The sequence below is a fragment of the Alexandromys fortis genome, unplaced genomic scaffold (assembly GCF_014885135.2).
Source record: "Alexandromys fortis isolate MF-2015 unplaced genomic scaffold, M_Fortis_MF-2015_v1.1 scaffold_5, whole genome shotgun sequence".
NCBI classification, from domain to species: Eukaryota; Metazoa; Chordata; class Mammalia; order Rodentia; family Cricetidae; genus Alexandromys; species Alexandromys fortis.
In genome coordinates, this window is record NW_026067924.1 from 18,269,091 (window position 1) to 18,284,887 (window position 15,797).

At 43.9% G+C, this 15,797-nt stretch overlaps 1 protein-coding gene across 3 annotated transcripts in view; it reads right to left on the bottom strand.

The window, feature by feature from the left end:
• The window catches only part of Elmo1 (engulfment and cell motility 1), a 513,908-nt gene that overhangs the window by 405,711 nt on the left and 92,400 nt on the right, over positions 1-15,797 (bottom strand). For 2 of the 3 annotated variants that reach the window (XM_050142466.1, XM_050142465.1), the window contains exon 2: positions 13,003-13,152. In XM_050142466.1, coding sequence (XP_049998423.1) covers positions 13,003-13,080 — 78 coding nt within the window. In that variant the 5' untranslated portion in view covers positions 13,081-13,152. Of the gene's footprint in view, positions 1-13,002; positions 13,153-13,413; positions 13,503-15,797 lie in introns of those variants that run through there. The other variant, XM_050142467.1, reaches the window with a different exon arrangement.

Here is a 15,797-nt window from a genome sequence, read left to right on the forward strand (position 1 = left end):
TGTCCCCAGAGTTCCACATGAGAAAGCCTTAACGCATCCAGTCATTCAAAACCTGTTCTTCCTCATGGTCAAATTTCCTTCCAACTCCAAAGAGATAAAATATGAGGTAGAGTTTCTTTAAACACTGCCTCTCCTCCATGCATTCCTTCTCTCTGGATTGGCAGAACTGGCTACTGACCCTAACTTGGCACTTTGCAGGTGGAGCCTGACATCATAATTTTCATCCCTTCCTTTCTAGGCTACCTTCTGGATGGATCCCTACTTTTATCTTCTTTCACCAACTCTCTCTTCAGTTAAACCAACTTTGTGTGTTTAATTCTTTTGAATAGTTAGTATACTATACTTGATATTTCATTTGCGATCCACACTGTTTCACTTCTAAGGTTTCTAGTTTGTTTTTCCCCATGCTCACTGGTTCTAGGTTTATCACCACCTACTCTGTGCCCACTGTCTTCGTTTGTGTAGTTCTCAGCGTCTCTCATCGTTCTGCCCCTGACGATACCTGACATGCTGTTTTACAGTTTTCCTGGGCTGCACTCCTCAATGCTGACAAGCACAGGCAACAGGTGTGATAACGAGAGATGAAGATGGAGGGGAAGCTTCCTACAATGGCTGTGGGGGAGAGGAATCTAGGAAGACACACAGTTTCAGCTTAAGCAGAAAGAATAAGGTGACCCCTTGCCAAGGAAAGAGGAAGAGAAGAAAAGTGCACAGGGGCAGCAGGAACCATGGAGTGGAGAACATTTATCCTGACAAGGCCTTCACAGATACATTTAGAAACCTTAATGAGGACAAGGAAAATGATGCCCTCTCTAAAGCCATTCCTTCTCACAGCTGTACTACATTGTGAATAAATATAGAGAATGCTAGCATCATCTCATCTCTCTCCTCTACTCAACTAATACAGCTTAGAGTTGCAGCTATGGCATACACTAGATACTGAGAAGGCACAAAGCACATCCTGCAGCAATGTAGAACATCATACAATGGGCTTCAAGGCCTTTTTCTCCCCCAAAGTGATGGACAAACCTCATCTTAGTCACATGCTCCCCGGGAAAAAAAGTACATGCGCCTTTTCTAGAACAATTAATAAAAACCCAGAGATGGATATTGGGGTTCAACCTGAAAACCAGAAAAGCAAAGCAGCCAACCACTGGCTCTTACCTCAATCTCAGACCAAAATGGAGATCCTGCCTCCATGAATTCTCAGAATGAGACTGAGCCTGAAACCTGTCTACGCCCATTTTATATTCTTCTATAGTGCTGGGATTAAAGGCATGCACCACTACCACCCAATTTCTATGACAAACTAATGTGGCTACTGGGATTATTGGTGTGTGTCACAACTGTCTGGTCTATATAGCTGATCAGTGCAACTGTTTTACTCTCTGATGTTCAGGAAAGCTTATATTGAAATACAAATGAAATATCACTTCATTTCCCCTTTTGTCTAAAATAAAAATGTCTATAGCTAAAATAAGAAAAACTAAAAATAATAAGCAAAATGGCTACATAAAATATATACAGTCAATAAATACATCAACAATGTCTAGTCCATTTGCATTTGACAAATTCAGAGAAAACACTCCAATCTAGCCTACTAGGTATCAAAGTTTTGTACCTAATTTACTTTCCATCAAAACTTGCTTTCTGTGTCAGGTAAACAAGGAAAACTATAACTATCTAATATTCAACTCCCTCAGAGGCCCAAGAAAGAAATAATATTAACTGAATAAGCAGGAAGTGCAAGCAAGCAAGAGACTGCTAAGAAATGTGAGAAATGACAGAAACAGCTGGCTGCCTAGACAGTCACCAACGTTTCTCTGCAACAATGGGACATCTATCTTCAGCCTACTGGCCTAGCATACTCAACTGACTATTCTGTAAAGCAGAATACTCTGAAGGGCTGTCCTTCCATGCCTTGACAACATTTGACAGTCACTTTCTTTTATGTCCTGCTTGTCCAATTAAGACAGCATACTGCCAGCAGTTGAGGCAAGTGCATTTTCTTGCTCAGTGGTTTACTTTTGCTACAAATAAAGTAACCTCCATGTGGATTCGATGCCCATTATTGTTTCTGAACATATCCTGGTGCTGCCAAGAGCAGCCATGTCTCATTGTCATTAAAAAAACAAAGAGCCGGGCTGGAGAGTTGGTTCCGCGGTTAAGATTACTGGCTGCTCTTCTAGAGGTCCTGAGTTCAATTCCCAGCAACCATATGGTGGCTCACAGCCATCTGCAATGAGATCTGGTGCCCCCTTCTGGCCTGCCTGTCTACCTGCAGGCAGAATACTGTATACATAATAAATAATAAAAAAAAGAGCCTATGTTATTAAAACATCTTAAATGCCATATTCTGTAGATCTCTGAAGTGTTTGAAGATGACCTATCTAAAATATATCTTTGTTTGACCTTGAAAACATACTTAATGTGACTACAAGTTCAATTATATTAGGTGACTAACTACTAATTTGTGTTTCCTTATTATCCTAGACAGTTGGCAATAACTTTCTAAGACTAGAAATTTGCATTACAAATTGTTAAATGAGCTGTATGATGGCAATACCTTGAACAAGATTAGAAACATATGTACAGTATGTTTTAACAAAATCTCAATTTTGTATCAAAATACAAAATTTGTATACAATATACAAAAGTCCTATCCAATATAAAAATTTAAAACTAGTAGTTGTTTTTTAAAAGTAGATTCAATAATCTACCTTTTTATCTTATGATATCTATATCCTCCCTTTTATCTTCTTAGAGTACATTCAGTAACCTACCCTTTTATCCTATCATATCTCTAGTTGGTAGAGCATAAGACTTTTAATCTCAGGGTCATGGGTTTGAGACTTAGGTTGAGCACTGTTTGTAGCCAGAAGCTTCTGTCCTGCCTGGTCCCATAGCCATTCAGTCCCAAAGAAACACACAGAGGCTTATATTATTATAAACTGTTTGGCCTATTACTCAGGCTTATTATTAACTAGCTCTTACAACTTAAATTAACCCACAGTCTAGTCAATGTTTAGCCATATGCCTTGGTACCATATGGCTTTTCTCAGTGCAGCCCTCTCATCTTGTTTCCTCTGCATTTGGCTAGTGACTGTGTCTCTGTCTTTTCCCAGAATTCTCCTAGTCTGGATGCCCCGCCTATACTTCCTGCCTGGCTACTGGCCAATCAGTATTTTATTAAACATATACAACTGACAAATCTTTACAGTAAACAAGAACATTATCCTACAGTAGCCTTTATTTACAAAGTAAAAACTTCATCATTTTGGAGACACAGAATTCTTCACACTAAAGTGTGTGTGTGTGTGTCTGTGTGTCTGTGTGTCCCTGTCTGTGTGTATCTGTGTGCATCCCACCATACACTAATCTCTAGATAATCTATTTTTTAATAGGAAGCACGAGGCATGACATATACAAAACATTACAGAAATCAAGAAGGTTTTCATCACAAAGTTTCAGTTAAATACTGTTGATCCAAAACTCTGCCCTGAGTTGCCAAAACTTTACTATGCAACAATCCTATGGGAGAAGGTAAGTTGGCAGACCACCTCTCCACCTACACAGAAAGCATACTCAATATAAGCTATTCCATTCTTCAAAAAGAAGAGCACAATGAATGCTGGGGTTCACTCTTGCACAATTAAACTGTGTTTTCAGAGGTAAGAGATAAATTGGATTTCTTTTCCCATACATGTAACATTCAAAGTTCATACGAGGTTCTACAGAATATCCTATGTGAGAAAGGGAGAGGGAGAGAGGGAGAGAGAGAAGAGAGAGAAGAGAGAGAAAGAGAAGAGAGAGAAAGAAGAGAGGAAAAAAAACAGAAAAGGAAGTTCCCCAGGCACTTTATTTTAAAGGAAGTTTAAGAAATAGATGCTAAGTTACCATATTCAAGCATTGCAACAATCAGATGAGGGGTAACTTCCTCCACTAATAGCATTCTAAGTCACCACAAATGCCTAATGTAATATCATAGGATTATCACATATTCCTCAGGTGAGTGCTTAAAGGTGTTATGTGCGTACTCTGTAAAGTAAGCATAGGCTCAAACGTATTAGGATACTGTTATTAATGGAGAAATGGAAGCACTGGCTTCAAGGGAGACACTGAAATTTACTGTGGGAGCCAGAGGCATTACCAGAAGATTCACTAAATGTCCAGGACCTCACAACAGTATTTTCCAAATGCAACAATAATCATGAGATCATCCCCCCAAGAGAATTTGATAAAAACAGTAATCCGTGGACCTTGAACCACTCATCCATCTCCTCCGTGTTTTCAATGGCTCCTGGGCAATCTTGATGTAAAGCCAAGCTCGGGAGTTTTCCTCTGGTTCATTTTGAAAAAAGAGGAAATTCTATCTACTGCCCAAGGGATATTTGGCAGTGTCTAGACACTTTTGCTAATCACACTGCAGGAGAGGTACCACTGGCATCTACTGAATAAATCCAAAATGTCCTTAAAATGCTAGCAGTCACAGGATAGCACCACAACCGAGAATTATCAGGCTCGGCACCAGAGCTGAGCATCTCACCCAGGCATCGAGAAAAACACTGCAACCCCATTGCTTCCTTCTAGTGTTTGCAGCACAGGTTAAAAGGCAGTTCTCTCAAATTTCTGCCTGATGATCTTCATTCTTTGTTATCAAGAGCCCCATCTGAATTCAGGTGTTTTTATTTGGAGCTCAGTATCTGTCGGTTGCCTCTGACCATGCAGTTAATGTTTAAATAGTTTGGAATTTGCAGACTTTCAAGTTGAAGAATTGGTTTAATGTATTCAAGGAGAAGTTTTTATTACTGGCTCCAAATTTGCCTAAAACATGAGATGCTTATTCTACCCTGTGTAACAGGAGAACGAGAACTGGCTGCTTCTGGCTGCATTATTAAGCAGAGAGCCGAATGCCTATCTCACGGTGTCGTGCAAGCAAGGAAGGACTTGGGAATACTGCCAATTCTTCCTTACAAAATGGGAAATTGCTCCTGGTCACACCCAGGGGAAGTGTAAAGCCTGACTTGGAGTCCAATCGGTACCCACCTAGTCCACATTCTTAAGTACCTTGCTAATTTGCCTGCTGAGGAGCCCAGCTCCTGCATGCTAGCCTGTTAGGCCATATATGGCTTTGCATGATCTCTACTGTAACAATCCAGACCACTGGGCAGGTGCCTTTGGATTTTTAAGAAAACGCAGCCTTTGCTTTCTTAACCCAACAAGTTCCTGAAAATGTCAGTGGTAGCAGCGGAGCAGGCACACCAGTGATGGTGTTCACTTCTGATCAAACCTGACTGCTGTTACTGGGACATAATAGATGGAGAGGCTAAAGCAGAACCAACCAGCAGAGAGACCTAGATTTATTAACGACTGCCTGCACAGCGGTGGTGAACAGGGCTGGATTCAAGGCAGCACCTTCCTAGCAGAATTCACGTGGCCAAATTAATGAGGCTGTGAATAATTATGAAACAGGAAAGCCACACAGAACTCTTAGGGCTATAGCAATATGACAAAACACTGCGTGCAGTGCACTTACGCCGCCGGGCACAGTGCATGCCGACTAGATGGCAGCCATTGTTTTTATTTTATTTTATTTTATTTTTTGCTGGTCTTATGGGAAGGATCCACAAAACCCTGAAATGTCAAGTACAAAATGTGAATGCACTTTATTTAATTAATGAGCTCTGTGAATGGTCTGGTCTAACTCAGATTTGCACCTACTGAATTGTACCTTAAATATGGTATAAAAACACAACAGCTGAGGCAAAGACACAAACAGTTTATACCTGGTTACCGAAAAACGTATGTGCTTCTTTTGTGGAAACAAACTTCCCATCCACATATGGAAAGGAACCCTTTTAAAGCGTGGCAAATAAAGAATAGCAACATGTTACTTTCAACTTAGCTGTTCAAAATTCAAGTCCATGATAGACATACAAACAAGAGAGAGTCGTATGATAGACCCCCAGGCCACAAACATCCTAAACCACATGCTGACCACTGGGAGCTCCTAATCAACTTCAAGAGATGTGTATACACAGGAGAAATGCAAATTACAACTGCAAATAAAAGCAACAGGCGATGAAAATGGATGGCTCCAGAAAATAGAAGGCTGGCAAAAGCGCTGTATTATAATGTGTTCAGAAAAGGGCTGGGTAAGGAGACGGATCTCTGCGGGAGCTCAGATTCGCAGCATGGGCAAGCCAGGGACAGCCACAGGAGGGAAACTGGGAGAGAAGAGAAATCTATGAACACACTGCGACGCAAGTCAGAAGAACCAGCATTTACTAAACAGGAGGGGACTTCAAGACTGCTGCTCTTTTGGATACGGATTGCTGGGGGGAAATTACAGGAGACTAAGACGCTGTACTTAGGATTCTGATCAGAGACTCAGGATCACTGGAAAATCCCATAATCATCTATAATCCTTTTTTTTTTTTCCCCTTTAGCGTATTGCGCTTTTCTCAAACAAAATCCAAATCATCCAAACAGGAAAATGGAGCAATAAAGATTCATTCTGGCAGCAATGAGCGAGGAGACCCTGAAAATCCAGAAACCAATTAAGAAGGGACCAGTCAAGTCAAGACTGGAAGCCACGACCATCTATCTCATCTGCTGTGCAGCGGGTTTCCGTGAGGCTGAAAGTCCATCCTGCAGAGAAGCTCCTTAAGACAGGAAGTAATAACTCAAAACAGTTTCAAGAAGTCCCTGAAACTGAGCAGATTCACTAGGCCCCTCCCTCCTCTAGAGTAAACAGTAAAGACTGCTTGAGAGTTCTCTCAGAAGAACCAAGCTGCAAAGAAAACTCTGAATTAAACCCAGGAACCTGGAAAAAGCAAGGACCAGCCAAACTGCCTAGAAGAAAACAAGGACAAGCTGAGTTGCCGGAAAGAGGCTCAGATAACCGAGTCACCAGGAGAGGACACTCTCCAAAATGCTGAACTGCCTTCATGCTGTGAAGTGAGGTCCAGGTCTCTAGCCTTTACAAGCTGTCACTCATGATGCCATCAACTTTAGTGAGGCATCTCTGCTTCTGTAAGTAACACCCAGTAAAACACACTGTTCCGCCAAGATGGACTTTGGCTCCATCTCTACTTGCATCTGTTGTGGGCTACCTGTCTGGAATGAGTAGATGCATGTGTCATGTTTCCCCAGGAATAGCCTGTCACACAACATCAGCACCCTCTGGGTCTCGGTCAGCAGGACAGCAGCCTCTCTGAGTATTTGTCTAGCACACAGTTAGTGAAGATGACTGGCCCCTCACCTGACCTGCACACTCTCCTTGTACAAAGTCCATAATTTGTACTCAGACGCGGGTCCATAAATGATCCCCTAAGACCCTTTTCTTCACAATTAGAGAATTCCATCAACCATCTGTATGTCTTCTAAAGATAACTGATGGTTTGTACGTTTGTACCAGGCTCCATCAAGTAGAGATTTGGTGCCAGATAATGGCCCACACTGGTGATAGACGCAGGTATCACTTAGACGGGTGTGAAGTTTAACGTCTGAAAGATTGTAGGCCTATTATTTCTATTTGGTGTGGCAGCCAGGCTCTAAAGCCATAGTCAGTATCTAAGGATGGTCAAGTAGCCTACCAGACAGGCCTTCTTAACCTAACAAAAGGTCAGGATGTTGTTGCTCCTTTCTTTGTAATTTGATAGAGATGCTAATTCAAGCCTAGCAGACACAGCAGGCAGGTAGTTGTAGACTTGAACTGAAAGCCATTCACCTGGTTACCTAGGAAACACAATGCTAATGTATTTCCCCTAAATTAAGTTTTGGTATAAAGGCTGTTTGAAGAATAAGAGGAGGAATTCTTCAGGATGTGAACTCAGGACTTCATGAGAGACCATCAAGAATCTCCCTCCTGATAAAGCCATGTGAGTTGTGTCTTTATACCCGTGCCTCCATGCTGGTCCAGAGAGAGACAGTTTATGTTGGGGTCTGGTTCAGAGAAATAATTTATGGTCCAGGCTAGCCACCAGACCCCGACAAAAGGAGATGCAGTTAAGACCAAACCTGTCCATCCATGGTGAGCACACAGACTAGAGGGCTGACGGTAGAAAATATCTGGCAGAGTAGACTAGGATCAAAATGGAAACTTAATACCGTAGAAAACAGCAATGACGTCCCTCAGGAATGATATCTGAGGGGACGAGTTAAGGAGGATTCCACATAAAATTAGCAAGAGGGAGGAAACTGAAGCTGAGGGGGGGAAAAAAAAACACTTGATTGAAACTAGTAGATACTACATCCATAAAGCCAGCTTCAAAGGAAAGAAGGGTGCTGTCCATCCACAGACGGTACCATGACATTACCAATACAAACATCAAAGTAAGCATGGCAATGGGGAAACCGTAGTTAACAGGAAGAGACTGCAGGTGACAATTTCCCACGGTAGGAATCAAAGGGCTTGCTGTGGGACGAGAGAAAGGAGCTTGTGGAGAGGTGAAGCACTGGGCAGGACAGGCTAAAAAAGAAAAGGCTGCTAACACCACAGAGACAGGGCTGGTGTAGTCAAGTGAGAGACACCGGCCACTCTTCTGTCTCTCCTGGAGAAGGAAGACCAGCTGGCAGAGGGCAGGTGCCTAGAGTTGGCGTTATCACATAGGACTCAAGGCCACAGCATTCTCGGGCACAGCAATGATGCTTTGCTGGCTCAGGGTCTGGTAAAGAGGGAGTGAGTGGGGCCCAGGCAAGAGATGCTGGAGCTGGAAGAGTGTGCTAGAAGCAGAAGGACGGCTGTCTGGAAGTGGTGGTCTGGGTGCAGATGTTCCCTCAGACACAACAGGTGTCAGTGGAGGAAGTTGCTCCTCCTCCGGTTCATTAATAAAATGCCCACGCATCAAGTAAGAATTGGTCACTAGGCACTCCAGCAGCATTTGAGGCAAGGCCACCGTGCCATAGCTGTTTCTCAAGCTGTAGAGTTGCCCAGGAATGTGGGTGGGCGGAGCAGTAGGGAGCCAGGGACTATTCCACAACGCTAACTGCCTGCACATACAGCTAGGAGTTTCCTGCTGCCAGGTGATGTCTCCCACTTGCTCTCCAGTTTTTCCCTCCTTCCTAAATGACTGGGAAATTAGATGGGATGGAAACAAGGTGGCTTTCTGGTGCTGTTCCGGAAGGGCATGCAGGTGAAAAGGAACTAGACACACTTGCTTAGACTAAGAGCGATAATGGCTACCTTGGCAATTAAGACTCTGAGCCAGGCAATAAACCACATGGTTTTCATATATTTTCTTTAATCTTTGCATTAACAAATTATTATAACCTTCCCCTTTTTGAAGCAAGGAAAAGAAGGCTCCACGAGGCAAACAAGCTAGTTCAGAAATCAGGGCCCTGGAACTGCTTATCTTGGAATGCATATATTCTCAATCCAGGCTGAAACTGAGCCTGCCGTGGCGGTACATGGCAGTGGAGCCTTGAATGGCTGACTAGATAAGGAAGGCAGAGGAGGCTGGAAAGTGGCCGAGAGAGTCAGGCAGTACCACGGCCTATGGGAGGATTCATTGAAGAAACCTGTGATAAACCAGGATCCTACCAGATCCTTAACCACTGCTGCTTTGGATTTCCAGCCTCCAAAACTGGGAGCGAGAAATTTCCGTTTATTACTCCATCTAAAATACTATTTTACCGCAGCCAAAACAGCAAGCAGAGACCATTGCTGGGTCTCAGTACTCCTGTTCTGCCCCCATATACACCTACGCTGTACACAGCCACCACCCTGTGCACCACACTGCCATGCAGGAAGCGCCTCCGGCCTGAAGCTCAGACTCCACAGACACACGGTATTTATTAGGTGAAAGGTAACTAAAACAGAAAATGTGGGGTCACTGTAGCGTCTGCGTATCCCAACAACCACCCTCCTCAGCCTCGCATCTGCTGGCTGGAACAGAGTCAGGCACCAAGAGAGTGGCTAACTTTGGAATGTGCCATGTGGCGCGACAAAGTCCATTCAAAAAAAAGATCCTAGCAACTCTTCCTGGCGAGTGGAAACACAGAAGAATCTGCTCGAGGCTGACAAAGAATGTAAACAAGGCCACTGTGAGCAGACGTCCTCATTCAGCAGGTGTCATGAGAGGACAGCTGAGCCCTGGATAACCACCATGGTGGAAGCTCCTCCCCCAGGATGCATTGGTGAACCGCCCATCATCAAGTCAAGACTGGTCACAGGATCCTGGGAAAGCAGCATTTAAAGACAAGCTCACCCTATCCAGTAGGTACTTTTCAAAGTGTAGGAAGTCTGGTTTAGATTCGCTGGTGCTTATTATATTAGTACACGTGTGTCAACAGAATAAAAGCCTCTGCAGCTAGACACTGCATATTTCATATGAACTTCCTGGATGATTCTAGCACAAGGTTCCATCCAAGGCCTCTGCTCAGAGTAGAGACAATGACCGCACGATGTGACAGCAGAAAGCCCACAATGCCCAACCCGACCTCTGAAAAGATGTTAGTGAAATCGTGATTATCCAAGCTTAAAGGAAGCAATGAGCTTCCCAGCACTTCCGCTAGCATTCAGTGGGCAAGAGGCAGACAATACGACCCGGAGCACAGGATGCAGAAACGCAGGAGAAACTCCAGGCAATCATCCTTTCGACTACTCGGTGCATGTGGAGGTGTGGTCCCAAGTCTCACGGCAAGTTCTCATTGGATCAGGAAACAGTGGCTGACAGCCGCAGCTCTGCCGTGGCTCGGCTGTGATACAGCCAGGCAGGCAGAGCCTGGGTTCCTCATTCTTAGTCTGCCTCGATCTGGAAATGCCAGGAGGACCACAATGTAGATGGCCATTTAAAAGTTAAGTCTCAGGAGGAAAGGAAGCCTGCAGTCATGTCCTGGCCCATCACGGACTGACAAGCCAGGCGGCTTTCTCTGAGCTCCCATGTTCTCATCCATAGCACTGGGATAAGGAACAAGGTTGAAACAAAGTCATCTGAGAGCTCCCTGGCATGTCACCCAGAAAAGGACACAAGACCATTTCTCTGGCACTTTAGCCCAAAATGCAAAACTCAAATCTAATAGATAAGAGGCACCATGGAACCCCAAACTGAAGTGCTTTCCACAAAACAGCTGTCAGAAATGACTAGAGACATGTCAGACAATGGAGATCAAAGAGGTACAATGATAAATATAGTATGTGATCTTGGGTGGGCATTAAACAGCGTAAAAATGGCTATAAATGACCCTACTGGGACAACTGATGAAATATGAACATGGACTATACACAGTATATTATGTGATTATGGACCAAGTGCCTGAAATTGTTTAAAAGTACAGAGATTATTTTCTTTTAAAATTGTTGAAACTCATACACACAGCAAAGGCTCCCCGGGCAGCAGGAATGTGCATCAAAGGGTGTCTTAACACAGAGGACCACAAATTCCACCAACCATGGTTAAATGAATACTAAATAGTTCATCAGAACCACTAAATGAGACTCACTTAGAATAAACCGATGGCTTTAGTGATTCCAATGTGCACCCTGGCTTGGGTACCACTTGCCACTCAGCTATGCACAGGGATACCCTGGGAATCTTATCACCATGCATATCTGAGTCAGTGGTCTAGGTAAGGCCTGAGAGCCTGCATTTTTAAGGTCCAAGCAGCTGTTCCTGAGTCCCACATGCTGATAAAGCAAAACAACATGGTAGAACACACTTAAACCCATGCCTCAGCAGAGCCCAGAACTGTGAGTGACAAACCAGCATTTGCTTTGGTTGTCATTCTTTTGGACTGGCCATACCTAGTCCCAACCACATTTGGTCTATGTCAGATATCACCAGGCAATCTCTTTTTTTTTCTTTTTTTTCACTTTTATTTTATTTTTTTAATTTTTTATTTATTTACAGGCAATCTCTTTTAAAGGCAAAACTCGACCAGTCCTATGCAAACCTCAAGTGAAGAAGGCTGAGTGTTGGCTTCCTGATCCCTACACAAAGCTACTGGGCATGTATACTTCACTTGTAAGAGTTGATTCTCCAGTGACCTCAGAGGACAGTGAAAATGACAGTGAGGTGCTGGTTTGATGGGCGGGTTTTAACAATCTGCACAATGTGACATTTCTTGCATGTAAATTTAAGTCTACTTATTCTGGTTTGACCTGTGGTGTCTGTTTTGATTACTTCTTGGAACCCACACATTGCCAAGTAACTCTTGCAGTGATCTTCAACCTGATAATAAAATTAAAATCTGACCCAGTAAAAGAACTGTGAGGATAATGATAAAGTAGTATCAAGAATATAATGGTTAGTGTTGCCATGGTTTTCTAATTGAAAATATAGACCACCACTATGCTTCCTGAACTCTGTAAGTATAAATTAAGTCTCATCTGTTACTTGTTCCAGAATGACTTCAGGGAATGAGAACCGACCAACTTCCCTGGACAATCTCTAATCAAAGAGTAAAAGCCAGATCACATGACTTGTCAATCATCCAGGCTCACAAGTGAAATGATTCTTATAAACCCCCTTGATATATTTTTCATTCAGTACATATTTCCTGATTCTATCCCATATTTCAGAAAATCTGCTAGACACTCAGTGATTTTTATGTAGTAAATAAAATTATGATGGGCTGGGCTCCAAGATGAAGCCCCTCTGTATTAATTTTATTATAAACCTGTTAATACAACGAAACACTTGTTGGTTCTTCTGGAAATAAGTTTTTTTTTTAAAGTTAAGTTTTACTTTGCCCATAGTAGAGCGACCTGCTCACCCATGAGTCCCTGCAAGTATGCTGGGACAGCCCATCTGTCCTACTGAGCAGCGCCCAATCATCCTGTCCCTCTGGATGGTAGTGTGACTACTACGGACAGGAACCCAGTATTGACACAGTCCAGCAGATGGGGCAAGTCTGTAAATGCACAGACTACACTGCGGCAGTGACTGCCCAGATTTTACAGTTCCTCAGAGAAGGAAGGAGAGGTATCCAAAGTCTCCAACCACTCAGTGTGGGGAGAAACACCGTTGTGAGCTCTGCACTCTTGCCCGTCTTACTCACCTGGTCAATCTCCATGAATTTAGGGTAGGCGCCAGGCCATTTTATGGCCACCTTCACGATATCCGCAGGCGGCGGCATTGTGTGATGGAGGAAGTCCGGAGCCGGTGGAAAAGGGGATCCTACTGCGTAGATCGTCACACGTGGCTATATCTAATGAGGAATGACAAAAAGAAAGAAGTAGCTCAGCGCAGATGCAAGGCGAACTTGCTTCATCACTTCCTGTTTTCACTGGTGTCTGAGAGATGCTCCCCTTGGTGCCTGGGGACTGAAGCCACAGGGGCACAGCCAAAGCACCACACGTCCCCAAAGAAAGATGGAGGCTGTGAAAGCAGGGGCGGCAAAACCTCCAGCAGCCACTGCCCTGGTGGTTCGGCTTGCCACGTTTTCAGAAGCAAAGCAGCAGCCCCTTACCACACGAGATGGAACCCTGCACTCATTGGTGCTCGGGCCTGAATGAGCAGGGATCTCGCCCAGACTGCATGTAAACCTTGGCGCTCAACAGTCTCCGGAAGAACACATTGCCCAGGAAGTCATGGTCAGGAAGCAGCTTTTATTTAAAGCATTTTCTATGTGTCACAAATAGATCTGTGCTATAGCAACCAGGATGTCATGAGGAAGGAGAAATTCCCCAGGAGTTCACACATGCTCACACTCCTTCCCCAAGGCCAGTCTTGCAGAGGGAGAATACACATGCGGCCTGGGAGCGTTCAGAAGATTCTTGAATTCTGTCACAAAGGAAGTAATGATTTTTTTCTCTCCCGTGTCTCCATTTCTTTATCTCACTGATTATTCAGCTAGATGAAGCAGTGCCGTGGGTATGGATACACAGTAAGGAGGCTCCCCAGTTGTCACCCCACCCATCAGCACTTTCCCCCTAACCTGAACAGCTTTTCATTGGCTCTTGGTGCTCTCCTTCAGAATGTCCTCATGAATGGAAAACAAACACAAAACTATTTTCTGCCGTTTTCCCACTTCTTTCTACAAAGGCAGCATCCTGTACTATTTTTTACTTTAGTGCTTTTCCAGGTCTCTCTATGTGTCCACAGAGAGGTAATACAATACTGGGGCAGACTCATTCTTTTCCCAGCTGGTCATCAGGGTGTGCCCTCCCTGACGAGCCAGCCCGACCCCTGCAGTGAGTTGATCCTGTGCTTTCTCTCCTACCTCTGGTGTTACAAACAAGCCTACAAGGCATAAAGTCATGCAAATATAACTTCACACATGTAAAAATTTATCCTTAATAGATTCACAGAAGTCAAACTGCTGGGCCAAGAGAGTATACTGTCTAAATTTTAATTGGTATCTCCAGAGCCCCTCTGTGAGTTTCCACCAACTTGCCCTCCCTCCAGCAATGCCCGAGGCTGCCTGCTTGCTCATGGCCTCACCAACAGATGGAGTGTGTGCCAGTGTGGAAACTGACAGCTTGGAAAAACACCTCAATGTACTTTTTAGCTTGTATTTTTCTCATTGCCAAGTATAATAATGGAAAGTCTCGTGTTCTTTTCCTATCCACTGTCCAAACTCTGCCCTTTTCTATGGGTCTTGGCCTTTTTTTTTTCAGAAATACAAATCTATATGAAGACTTTAATCAAACATGTCTTTGATCTTTATCAGACCAACAAAAGTCTTGTCCATTTTCCTACCCTGATTTCCATGGCCCATGAACAGCGCATCACTGTGATGACAGGGATGGCAGAGTTAATAATGATACCTCAGTGATACCCGCAGTTGTTTGCATAAGTAACTTCGGTGGAGGTAAACTTAGCAAAGCTATTGCTCCTCTTCGGCTAAGAAGAACTGGAAAGCTTGCAGTGCGGTGCTCATCAGTGGAGCCCAGTAAGGACAAACCCATAAAGCCCTGGTTTAATCTTGCATCCATAGATCATCACTGCCCCTCCACGAGGTGCAACATTTGCTTTCTGTGTCGAGGACACAGGTGCAGAGTCCACGAGAGACACAAGAATGCGTAGGGACTCATCAGCACATGCTGGCATGGTGACTTGGAGGTGGCGGGGAGTTGGGGCAGACCAAGGGATGACAATTGCAAACATGAAGGCAGGGGAAGGCTGACTGGGACTACAGTGTTGGAGTAAAGACCCGGAGAAAGGTGAAAGCAGGCCCTGTGGACAGCTGAGAAACACTCCCTTGACTTGGAAAAGGTCAGTGCAAGAGCCCCGAGGCAGAAACATTCCTGAAAGATCCCTAAAAGAGGCAAGTCCAAGAAACCAATTAAGACCAGGCAAAAGAAGAAAAAGAAAGCTTCAGGGAGCAGCTGGTTCATAACTTGGGAGGTTGCTCCCCAGATTCCTGACCCTGCACACACTCTTTCACCATTGGTTTATGACGTCTAGGCAAGAAGTACCTGTTCCTATACAGCTATTTATCCAGCCAGCTACATTTAGAAACCCTAATGGTTTGCATTATGTTTGAGTAACTTAAATTTTCTAGGGTGGTATCCTGAAAAAAAATTGTCAAAACAATACCAAATTTTGTTTTGTTTAAAACTTCTTAAAGTTAGCTGGGCGGTGGTGGCGCACACCTTTAATCCCAGCACTTGGGACGCAGAGGCAGGCGGATCTCTGTGAGTTCAAGACCAGCCTGGTCTACAAGAGCTAGTTCCAGGACAGGCTCCAAAACCACAGAGAAACCCTGTCTCAAAAAAACAAACAAACAAACAAACAAAAAAAAACAAAAAAAAAAAAAACTTCTTAAAGTTGAAAACAATAGGGGCTTACTAAATAATTACAGTGTCTCACTCTACACTAACCTAAGCTAAGGATGGGACAGCCTCTGCA